A 12625-nucleotide genomic window follows, 5' to 3' on the forward strand; every position below is an offset into this window, starting at 1 on the left:
CGAGATGGATCTCAGGTAGCACAAGACCTGGTGTAACAGTCAAATTCTGTCGCACCGAGGTGATGTGTGGTGGCCGAGGATACATAAGGTAATGGGGGGGTGAGTGATGACGGGGGGAAATCCCCCATTCCCCCATCTCCGGAAGCCAAGTCGCCACGAAGTCTGGCCTTGACCGGGGGCGGGGCACGAGTTGGCCAGTCAGGACAGGCCAGTTGGCGTGCGGTGAGGGATTAGTCGACGGGGCTGTGCGTGATTGCTGGAAATTGAAGTCAACAAAAAGTCAGGGCTTATACAATGGTTTTATACGGTTCCGATTGGGAGGCTCTGCACAAAACAAGTTTATTGACAGAGGATGTTAGTGCAGGACCACATTTGTGTATTTAAGGGCCATCCATTTAGTACGTACGCAAAAATATGTCAAGACTTGACCCCCGCCCCGCCTCCCTGTACGCACGCGCACTTTTTAAATCCCCCACATGCGTATGTACACTTGACGCACACCCCCCCCCCCCCCCCAATCCTATAGAACGGCCGATATTTAATCCACGCAGAAACGATCAAGGATTCATAATATTAACGTGTTTAAGCAAACAGACAGTTCAGCACCGGACTATCTAACTAATTTGAAGGCCAATGTAGACAAATTATTATCGAGGCTTCACCAACCCCCCCGTTTCCTATGCGTATATAATTTGTCAGTAGACCCCCCGTATGCAAGGGGCCGTCCATAAATGACATCACGTACCTAGGGGGGGGGGGGAGGTGGTCAGGCATTTGTGACAATGTGTGACGAGGGGGGGGGGGGTGTGAGAAATATGACGTCACATAAAAATGCGCAACCTTTTATTTATTCCATGAAGGAGCATTTTGCTTCTCCATGGGAGAATGGAGAAGCACACATTTTGAAAATTTTGATTGTTATTCAACATTTTGATTCTAATGATTCTACGAGGGCTTTTCATTTTGTGGAATGAATATATGATTGTTATAATTGTATTCTCCATTTTGCTTCGTTCTACTACAAAGTTTCAAGTATTTTTTTAAAGTTATAATTACTTTTACAACCACAGCCTGCGGCAGCCCCAAACATCCACAGCCTGCGGCGCCCCCCAACAACCACAGCGTGCGGCGGCCCCCAACAGACTGGTCAAGTAAATCCTTACGATCCATTCGCACAGCGTGCGGTGAGCCTTCATCCAGCAGTGGATTTAAGCACAAAAAAACTTCAGTACTAATGTAATGGACAGAGCACGGCTCTGCCTCAGGGCAGCAGTGAAGAGAGTGCGGCTCTCCCTCAGGGCAGCAGTGGACAGAGCACGGCTCTCCCTCAGGGCAGCAGTGGAGACAGCGCAGCTCTCCCTCCAGCCAGCAGTGGAGAGCACGGGGGTCCCTCAGGGCAGCAGTGGACTGAGCACGGCTCTGCCTCACTCACGTCTCCTCACTCTCAATAACCCGTCTCCTCACTCTCACTCACCCGTCTCCTCACTCTCACTCACCCGTCTCCTCACTCTCACTCACCCGTCTCCTCACTCTCACTCACCCGGCTGTTTGCTCGCGGTCACGTGACGCACTTCAACCAATCCGTGCCGCGTTAATCACAATGACAGTCACAGAATAACAGAGCTGGGTGTTTATATATAAGTATTATAAGATAGTTTCAATATAATATTCTGAAGATCTGCAGTTTTAATTATACGTTTAATATTTTCAAGTGAATGTTATGCAAAATTTAAGCTTTCCAACGCCTCATTTTTAATACGCGTTTTCTCCTACTACATCATATTGCAGCGCCACGTAAAAAACGCACTACAATGGCAATAATCTAAATTGATTTGAAGCATGTTTTATTTTCAAAATGGAAATATGGTTTTGGGGGGGGGGGGGCAGAGCTTTGTGACGTCATATTTGAGGGGGGTCTGACTTTTTGTGACGCCGTGTGACGAGGTGGTTGGGTGAAAAATCGTCCAAAATCGTGTGACGTCATTTATGGACGGCCCCCAAGCGTACGCATTTGGGTAACCCCCCCTCCCCCCTCCCCCCTCCTTGCGTACGTTGTAAATGGATGGCCCCTTAAGCACTACCAGTGTATGGGGGGGGGGGGGGGGAATGGTCGGCACTCACCACGACCAAGGGATTCCTGGAGAAGGCCAGCTGCTGCAACGTGCTACTGCAGGGCAGGTCGCTCAGTTACCGAGGCTATCGCTGCGTGGAACTGCTCAGAGCGCTATTGAGGGTGCAAACCAAGTCCCGAGACTCTCGCTGCGTGGAGCCGCTCAGAGTGCTGTTGTGAGCGCCAACCAAGTCCCAATACTGCCGCTGTATGTAGCCATTACGACAAGCACTGTTGTGAGTGCAAACCAAGACCGAGGTTGATTCTGCGCTGAATCCTGGACACGCGGCACAATCGTTGGTTTCTGGGGCATACCTGAGGCTGTGCACAACCTCGAGAGCGGATTTGCGTGCTCTGTTGCCTCGTCACCCATGAAGGAAGCATGCGTAAGTGTTGGTGCGAACGGTCGCCGTGGTGTCTGCAATTGTCGACACGTAGGGTCGCTGTGTTAAGCTGGTAAACAACGAGGTAATGTGCTGTTCCTGTTGCGCGAGTTTGAATAATTGGTTGTACTTTGTTGTCAATAAATTATGCATCACAGTTGGTTCGCGTCCTTGTGCATAGTGTCAATAGTGCATAACGAATCAAGGCATGGTTAATACATTCCAAATCTTAAGATTAATTAAATTCCAGATCGAATGATCGTCCTTTCTGTCGCCGTTAAAGCACGTTAAAAAAAATGTACATTTGTGACCAATAAAATATTGAGGGAATTGCGGGGGAGAGAAAATGGATCCCATGTTAAAAATGATCAATCCCTCACAACCGGTTTGGGTCGGAGATCAGCAGACGGGGAACGTGGCGAGAGTGGTGGTGCCCATCTTAGGCAGGCTGAAATAAATAAATTCTTTAAGAAGAGAGAAATCCACATTACAAGATGAAATGTTGAAATCGGTCCAGTATTCGTTTGTGTTGAACTAATATTGATGAGTTTATGCACACCAAGAAGGCTTTGTTGCTGATATGTGTAAACATAAGTTTTACTTTTTACGTAGAGGGAGAGATATAGAATGTAGGCCATTTGTGTATATTTCTGAAAGAGTATCATGGATATTTAAGCACAAGGATGGAGACCGAGAGGCAGGCCTAGAAAGAGGTGGTTCCAAGCGGTGAACCAGGACATCAAGGACCTTGGAGGGGACGTGGAGATGGCCAAGTACAGGATTTAGCAGGGGTGGAAAAAACCTATTTTTTTCAGATCCGAATTTGAGGTTTAAGGTTCAAACGTTAATAAACCTTAATAAACCTAATACAATTTCGATTTAAAGCTTTCGTGACTGCAGGGATTCATCTTCTTGGTTCTTTCGGTAAAGTCACGTAGAAGGGAAAAAAAACATAATAAAATAATTATCACGATGTTTCGGCCACAACGCAAGCAGCCGTCCTCAGGTGAAGAACAGGTCTGTCGGAAAGACAGCGTCTGAATGAACACCACCAGGCTTGGAAGCGTATATTTAAGCTGGCTTGGATGGGGAAGAGCGCCTTGACAAATAATTTGCATATCGAGAAGAATTTTGCATATTTATGGAAAATGCAGATATGGGATTAGTCACTCCTTATGGAATGCGTAGGAGGTGGGCGGGGGGTTTCAAAGTCATATTATGCCCATGCATTATGCAGGATTAGCAGCATCAAAGGGAGGGGGTAGGGTTAGCATTAATAAAGGGAAGGAATGTTAATAGTATGGAGCTGCAGCAACTAAACCACCACGTAAAAAACTAAAGTATAAACTACATCAGTATACTAAATATATTCTCCAATAAACTGAGCTACTAACAGTAAGTCATACATTACAATTCTATGTCGCAAAAAATATATGCCTCCAGCTAAACTTTTTTCTCTTACATCACAAGGGTCTACCCCGTACTATATACTGCCATAGACAAACCCAACATTAAATTATATACTGTATTACTATACACCCCCCTATATAGGTATAGGGTGGTTAGACTATACATTGTAATATTACACTATGTATTATTCTACCCAACCTACTGTATACCACACTACTGTATATTCACTATACAATTACGATACTATATATTACCTTAAACATTATATTAAACATTACACTTTTATACTATTTATTATTGTACAATCTGCTATACACTATACCATTGACCGTCGCGTGAAAGGTACTAAGAGGAAGCAACGAAATATGTCAATGGGAGAATGGTGAAAGGAGACTTGCAGCAGAGCAAAGAATCCATTCCCTGCGGAGAATAAAAGATATATAGTTTATATAGTTTTTACGTGGTGGTTTAGTTGCTGCAGCTCCATACTATTAACATTCCTTCCCTTTACAATATGAGATCTCTTTTACCAGTGGCAAAATATAATAGTAGGTTTTAACCCTTTTAAACTGGTACAAAACTGACACATTTATTCAAGGCATCATGTTTGCAATGACCACAACACAAGTAGTCAAAAAAGCAAACAAAAAGAAGCAACTCTGATAATGATAATAATATGCACTGTCCTTGAAGTTGATTGGTCCACACCCGAGACGGCTTTCTTTAGAGCCTCTCATAGTGTAAATGCTTACCCCGAGCTCTCAATACTCTGCTATTGCACTGTGTTTGAATTGTACGCCTTCTGGTGTCATCTGGTCCAACACCAATGGGGACTAGGCTCTAAAGAAAGCCGTCTCGGGTGTGGACCAATCAACTTCAAGGACAGTGCATATTATTATCTTTATCAGAGTTGCTTCTTTTTGTTTGCTTTTTTGACTACTTGTGTTGTGGTCATTGCAAACATGATGCCTTGAATAAAGGTGTCAGTTTTGTACCAGTTTAAAAGGGTAAAAACCTACTATTATATTCCTTCCCTTTATTACTGCTAACCCTACCCCCTCCCTTTGATGCTGCTAATCCTGCATAATGCATGGGCATAATATGACTTTGAAATACCCCGCCCACCTCCTACGCATTCCATAAGGCGTGACTAATCCCATATCTGCATTTCCCATAAATATGTAGAGAGGAGCCGACACGAGATTGCAGGGGTCTCGTCCTTTATTCCTTTCCTTCCATTCACACCTGTCGCCAGCCGTCCCAATCCCGTTCCCGCCAAAGGCCCCCCTTTCCCGCCCGTTCTCTCCTTATATCACCTCGCTCACCCCTCCCCCTAACCCATCTATTGGTGGGAATCCTTCCCCTGACACCCCTACATCACCCCCCCCCCCCGGAGAAAAAATAACCGTCCTCGGTTCTGCCTCCCCCATGGACCATTTAAGTCTCCCCATGCCTCCCACCACTGACAGTGACGACAGCCCTTACCCCCCCCCACAACCATACAATGCAATATAACACAACAAATCAATTGCGCGGCCTGCCCAGGTCTCCAGCCAGCATCCCGTAACAGCCCGGACATCCACAGGCAGCAGATGACCGTGGCGGCCCCCTCCTTCGAAGGCCCTCTCGTCGCGGTCCCTGGTTCGGTGGTGCCGGTGTCGCCTTGCCTGGCGCCGCTGTCTCTCCGGCCCCCTCTCGTGCCGCCGCTCCGTCAGGCCTCACATGGGGTGCTGTAGGTGACAAGGGAACACAGGGCACCGAACCCCCTGCCGGTCGGCGCGTGGTGGTCGGCGACCTTGGCCTGGGTAGGGATGATGATGATGTTGGCAGTGATGTTGGTGGTGATGTTGGTGAAGATGACGGTGGAGAGATGTATGGCTTAAGGCGGGTGGGGTGTACAAACCATCGTCGCTTACCCAGTTGGACCTGGACGCACTGCGGTCGGAGTGCTTTGATGACCTCGACCGGCCCTTTCCAGGGTCGGTGCAGCTTTGGTGAGAGGCCAACCGGCACCTGAGGACAGTGTAGCCATGCCTGGTCCCCGACTTTAAAGGGCTTGGCTGTCACTGTCCTCTCCCGTATCCGTACATTACTCTCTTGGCTCGCGGCCGATGCGGCCTCGGCTGCTTGGCGGGCCTCTCTCAAATAAATGAGGGAGGTCTTTAGTGCCTTCGGCCATGCGTCGGCTCTTGCCGGAATGTCCGTCAGCTGCACCTCAATAGGCGGAACGGGATCCCGTCCGTACATCAGGAAAAACGGCGAGAACCCCGTCGCCGCGTGTGGGGCCACCCTGTACGCCGCTAAGACCGATGGAATGTGGAGGTCCCAGTCGGAATGGTTTTCGTCCACCACTTGGGACAGCATGGCCGCTATGGTGCGGTTAAGCCGCTCTACCATCCCATCGGTCTGGGGATGATATGGAGATGTTCGGACCTTTTTAGTGCCCAGGATAGAGCAGACGTCCTTCAATAGCTGTGAGGAGAAATTCCTGCCCTGATCCGTGAGCAACCGCTCCGGTGCCCCCTTATCAAGGACATAGCCTCCCACGAAGGCATCGGCGATGGTCTGTGCCGTTTGGTCCGGGAGGGCCCACGCCATCGGCCACCTCGTGCAGTACTCGACTCCGACCAACAGGTATTTATTTCCCCGTGGCGTGACCGGCAGCGGTCCCAAGATGTCCAACGCAACCAATTCGTTGACCCTGGTCACCGTGATGGGCTGTAGGGGCGCCCGGCTTACCCGGGGTGGCGGCTTTCGCCGCGCACATTTGACGCAGGTAGCGACCCATCGATGCACGTCAGCGGTCATACCTGGCCAAAAGTACCGACCCTGTAATGTGTGCAGTGTCTTCCGCCCTGCCAGGTGCAGCAGCTGGCGGCCGTGTACGTCCATAACCAATTGTTGACGCAGCGACTCCGGAACTACCAGGCATCGCCGGCGCCCTGTCGGGTCCCATCGCATGAGGAGATCCTCCCATACGATGTACTCCTCCCCCCCTGCCTCTGCTGAGGCGCGTAGTGTTCGCAGTGGGGCTTCCTCCAGCTGTAGCCGTCTCCAATCGTCCAAGGTCAGCCCCAGGTCGTGGTCGGTCAGCTGGACCTCACCCTGTGCGCCCTCCGCCGTGCGTACAGGAGCGATGACCGTCCCCTCCGGCCTCGCCTCCTTGCAGCGTGCCCCGCCTGTGGTGCATGCACAAGGGCCCTGGGGCACCAGTCGGGACAATGCGTCTGCGTTGGCATGTCTGGTCCCTTTGCGATGCACTACTTGGTACCTGTACTCCTGCAGGCGTTCTATCCATCTGGCCAGCTGGCCCGAAGGCTGGTCGATGCGGAGCGAATACTGCAAGGCCGCGTGGTCAGTGCGGACCGTAAATTTGCGACCATACAGGTAGGGTCGGAATTGCTGCACAAAGTGAACGACTGCCAGGAGTTCCCTACGTGTGACGCAGTAGCGCTGCTCCGCTGATGAAAGCACGCGACTACCATAGGCGATAACCACCTCCCGACCCTGCTGGACTTGCGACAAAACACTGCCGATGCCCACATCGCTGGCGTCCGTGTCCAGGATAAAGGGGAGGCCAAAATCCGGAAAGGCCAATGGTGGTGCATCTGTCAGACGTGAGCGCAGCTGCTGGAATGCCTCTTCCTCCAGAGGGCCCCAATAAAACCTCTGGTTCTTCGCCGTCAACACGTGCAAGGGCTTGGCAATGGTTGCGAAGTTGGGCACAAACCGGCGGTAGTAAGAAACGAAACCCACAAACCGGCGTACCTCCGGAACCGTTGTGGGAACAGCCCAGGCCCTCACGCAGGCCGTCTTTTCCGGGTCTGTAGCCACTCCCGACTCACTGACGACGTGGCCCAAGTAGCGTACCGACGACTGCATAAGGTGGCACTTCGACGGCTTGAGCTTCAAGTTCGCGTTCCGGAACCGCAGGAACACCTGACGCAATCGGTCAATGTGTTCCTCGAATGATCGGCTGAAAACAATGACGTCGTCCAGGTAGATGAGGCACGTTTCCCATTGGAGGCCTGCCAAGGCCAACTCCATTATGCGTTGGAACGTTGCCGGCGCCGTCTGGAGGCCCATAGGCAGGCAGTTGAACTCGAACAGGCCCTGTGGTGTCCGGAATGCTGTTTTAGGCCGGGAGTCCGCGTCTAGTGGGACCTGCCAGAACCCGGACAACAAATCCAGCGTACTGAAAAATTTTGCTCCCGCCAGTGCATCCAATGAGTCGTCGATACGTGGTAGGGGATATGCGTCGGCCAGCGTGACGGCATTGAGGCGTCGGAAGTCCACACAGAATCTCAGTGACCCATCTGACTTCTTGACTAGGACCACCGGTGCCCCCCAGGGACTCGAGGATGGAGAAATTATGTCGGCCCGCAGCATCTCCTGCACCGCTTGTTGAATGTGCCCTTTTTCCATTGGGCTCATTCTATATGTGTTTTGGCGCAGGGGTGCGGCATCTCCCGTGTTGATGTGGTGCTGTGACAGATTTGTGCGCCCTAGGTCGAACGGTCCCCGGCTGAACACGTCCGAGAACTCCTGCAATAACGAGTGCAGCTGCTGTTTCTGGTCGGGCGGCAATCCCGGCTCAGGCCCCGCCAGCTGGTCCATCCACGATTTGGCCCCTCTGTCCTCGGACTGGCTGATGCTGCCTACAAGCTCGGGCTCTGTCCCTGGGGCTCCTAGTGACAAGGGACTAACGTGGGCCAGAACTGTTCCCTCCTGCACCGTCGCTGTTCTATCGGAGGTGTTCAGCACCTGAATGAACAGATGCTGGTTCCTCTGTACAATAGTTTCGGCCCCCACCAGCGCATGACGATCCATGGCCGCTGACGCCGGAGACACCAGGATGGGTGAGTCTGGTCGGGCTGTCACGAGGGGGGACCGATATTGCAGCGGAACCAGCATCTGGGCTGCCGGGGGAATGGAGACAGACTTACTGACCAGAGCCTGCACGTAGGGTACACCCCGGCTGGCCCCCTCCGCCTTTAGGAAATGGAGATGCGTTCCCTGGACTTCCACCCGCCCATTGGCCAGATCGATTTTCATTGGCATCCGCCTCAGAAAGTCCGTCCCCAACAGGCAGGGTACGGGCAACGTTGCGGAGACAAGGATGGGTCCTGCTACCGAAAGCTGCCCAATCTGTATCGGGGCTTCAACCTGGCCCAGGAAGCCCATGCTGCCTCCATTTGCTGCAATGAACGTTGTCTTGACGGGGACTAAAGGTCGGATTTTATCCGGCAGCATCTCATGCATGGTGCTCGAGATGATCGTGGCTGATGCCCCCGTATCGACCAAGATACGTGCCGACACTCCCGCGATTTCACCGACCAGGACCGAGGTTCCTGACGTGGCCGCTACCACCCGCCTTGCCAGCTTCCTCCATTGTGTGGCTGAGTCCGGCCACTGACCAGGCGGCGTCTCGTTATCCTGTGGTGCATGGTGAAATGATGGGGGATGGGTGTGGATGGACTGAAGATGGGGTTCCTCCCTTTGGAGTGCGTCACAGCAGGGTGAACGCGCCCTTGTTACATAGTGTGGGCTTACCCCTGGGTTGCGGGCTGGGCTCTCTATGTAGTGCAAATTGCCCCCCCTAGGTGACGTAGGATGGGCCCCCCTTGTGGTGTGGGGGGGCCCCCCCATTGTAGGGGGCAGTGGGGACTGGGGGGTGGGCCTTCCCGTGAGCCCCTCCCTTTCCTTTGTCACGGGGGCGTGGTCCCCCTGGTTCCGTCTCGCTCTGTCGCAAAGCGGTGGTGAGGCGGGTCGTGGAATTGCTCCAGGGCGCAATGTCAATCGTGTGGGCTGCCTCCGCCCCCGGGCCGTTGCCCCTGGCAACTCGCCGGCGTTGCAGGTAACTGGTGACGTCACGCCCGCCGGCGACGTCACGCCCGCCGGTGACGTCACGCCCGCCCGCGAACCCACGCCCGCCCGCGAACCCACGCCCGCCCGCGAAACCACGCCCACCCGCGACGTCACGCCCGCCCGCGAAACCCCGCCCGCCCGCGAAACCACGCCCACCCGCGACGTCACGCCCGCCCGCGAACCCACGCCCGCCCGCGAAACCACGCCCACCCGCGACGTCACGCCCGCCCGCGAACCCACGCCCGCCCGCGAAACCACGCCCACCCGCGACGTCACGCCCGCCCGCGAAACCCCGCCCGCGCGCGACGTCACGTCCGGCATCGACGTCGCTGCCGGCCGCGACGTCACTTCCGCCCGCGACGTCACCTCCGCCCGCGACGTCACCTCCGTCCGCGACGTCCCTCCCGGCGTCGGCGCGACTCCCGGCGCGGTCCCCGGCCTCGGCGCGATTCCAGGCGCGGTCCCTGGCCCCGGCGCGATTCCAGGCGCGGTCCACGGCCCCGGCGCAATTCCCGGCGCGATCCGCGACACCACTTCCGACCGCGACGTCACTTCCGGACGCAACGTCACGTCCGTTCGCGACGCCACTCCGGGTCGCGATGCGACCACAGGCCCCGGCGCTATCCCCTTCCCCCGACCAGAACAGCGGGGACCGGGAAACGACACCACCGGCGCCCACCCCGAGGAGACTCCCGGTGAGTTCGCGGCGTCGGAATTGTAATTACCCGGCCCGCCCGAGAGGCCGGGTGGGACGGCGTCACTCGCCTGGCTCCTGTCGGCGTTCGGCCCCGGCAGGTTCCAGGTGACGTTGGCGGCCTCCGGCTCCGTGCGGCACCCCCTCGCCACATGCCCCTCGCGACCACAACGGTGGCAGACCCACGGGGCGTTGCGTCGGGGGGGCTCGGCGCGATGTTGTAGAGGCGGCTGCCAGCGACGCGGCGGCTGGTCCCTCTGCTCCGCCAGTCCCCGGATCGCCGCGTACACCTCCCGCAGCGATGGCTCCGTCTCAGACGTTGGCGGTCCGTCCCCAGATGCCCCACCGGCAGCCTGTGGTGACGGTGCAGGTTCGGCGGTTAGTGTCGCTGGACCAAGTAGCGCCACGGCAACGGCTCGGCTGTTCCCCCCCGCCGCGCCAGCCACCGGGCCCACGGGTGGCGCCCGGCCCATGACCTGCTCGTGGGCTTGGATGGTCCGGGCAGCCCACAGCGAGGTGCGTTCTTCCGGCGTCACTACGGGCATTACAACGCCGGCGCGGCAAGCGTAGGCGATGAGGTGCTCGACCACGAGGTCCTCGAGCGCTTCTTCAGCCAGGCGAGGGAAAGCTCTCCTCGCCAACACGAGCAGCGCCCCCCTGTAGGCTAAAGGGGATTCTTTAGCCCCTCGCTGGCGATCCTGGAACCGTTTAAAGGCTCCTTCCGCCGGGCAATAGATCTCCCCCAAAGCCTCGTAGGCCGCGTGTAGCGTGGACTTGCTGTGCGAGGGAAGGGAGGTGTAAGAGGAGAGTGCTTCTTTGCCCAGAACAGATGGCAGCGCTCGTAGGGCCTCTTCGTCTGTCCACTCGAGAGCGTGGAAGGCAGCCTCGAATCGGCGGACAAACTCCTCCCAATCTTCTTCCTCAGCCACAAACTTGTCGACGGGCCCCAGCCGACGCGGCCGTCCGGCCACCTGCTCTCCGTGTTGGGTGTTTAGCCCTGGGGGTTTTGGCGGGAGCGGCGGCGGCTGGCGTGACGAGGTTGGTTGCGGCTCCTGCCCGGCCGGCTGGTCGGCGTCCGGTTCCCGTGGCCTCTCCTCCCGTAGTACGCGTGGGGGTGGGGGTCCCGGTGCCGGCGGGCCCCCCATAGGGAGCCTCTGCAAGAGCTCCTGGAGCGCCCTCTCCACGCGGGCCATGCGGTCCTCCATGCGATCCTCCAGGCGATCCGGGCCCCCTTCTGCTGCTTCTGACAGCAGGCCCCCTTGTTGCCCAGGATGTGAAGGATCCCCGGCCCCTGCTTCCTCCTCCCTCGGCTCCCTCCCGCGAGGATTCTTCTTTGTAGCCATTAGGATCCCACCGCTGCCACCAAATGTAGAGAGGAGCCGACACGAGATTGCAGGGGTCTCGTCCTTTATTCCTTTCCTTCCATTCACACCTGTCGCCAGCCGTCCCAATCCCGTTCCCGCCAAAGGCCCCCCTTTCCCGCCCGTTCTCTCCTTATATCACCTCGCTCACCCCTCCCCCTAACCCATCTATTGGTGGGAATCCTTCCCCTGACACCCCTACAAATATGCAAAATTCCTCTTGATATGCAAATTCTTTTGTCAAGGCGCTCTTCTGCCTCCAACCCAGCTTAAATATACGCTTCCAAGCCTGGTGGTGTTCATTCAGACGCTGTCTTTCCGACAGACCTGTTCTTCACCTGAGGACGGCTGCTTGCGTTGTGGCCGAAACGTCGTGAGAATTATTTTATTATGTTTTATTATTTATTATTTCCCTTCTACGTGACTTTACCGAAAGAACCAAGAAGATGAAACCTAATAAACCTCATGGTTTTATTTGCAATACTCCAACATTGTGAACAGATTGACGCTGATCTTCTGAAGATCGGGCCAGGCCCTGCCGTCAGACTGCCCATACTCCAAAGGTGTCTTACGTCCCTTGAGCAGCATAATGAATCCAAACCCGCCGGCATCCTTCTCCTGCTGCGCCGAAATAACGTACTCGGTGAGCTGTAGAAAGAGCGCCTCTCGTCATCAACCGCCGTCTCATTGTCGATCGGTGTCTCCAGTAAGATGTTCTCCAGCTCTTTTCGATTAGCAGGGTTCAAACCCTCTCCAATGAAGCAAGGATCTAACAGATATGCCAGTCCATGGGCCTTTC

At 55.1% G+C, this 12625-nt stretch overlaps 1 protein-coding gene across 1 annotated transcript; it reads right to left on the reverse strand.

The window, feature by feature from the left end:
• Nucleotides 1-5574: 5574 nt before the first annotated feature.
• Nucleotides 5575-11950, reverse strand: LOC144735947 (uncharacterized). Its single transcript, XM_078618542.1, has 2 exons — nt 10537-11950; nt 5575-5633 (listed from the first exon to the last, which is right to left on the reverse strand). The coding sequence occupies exons 1-2, from the start codon at nt 11806-11808 to the stop codon at nt 5622-5624; spliced, it is 1284 nt and encodes a 427-aa protein (XP_078474668.1). The 5' UTR covers nt 11809-11950; the 3' UTR covers nt 5575-5621.
• Between the last annotated feature and the right edge of the window lie 675 nt (nt 11951-12625).

Source organism: Lampetra planeri, chromosome 58 (assembly GCF_965212315.1).
Source record: "Lampetra planeri chromosome 58, kcLamPlan1.2.h2, whole genome shotgun sequence".
NCBI classification, from domain to species: domain Eukaryota; kingdom Metazoa; phylum Chordata; class Hyperoartia; order Petromyzontiformes; family Petromyzontidae; genus Lampetra; species Lampetra planeri.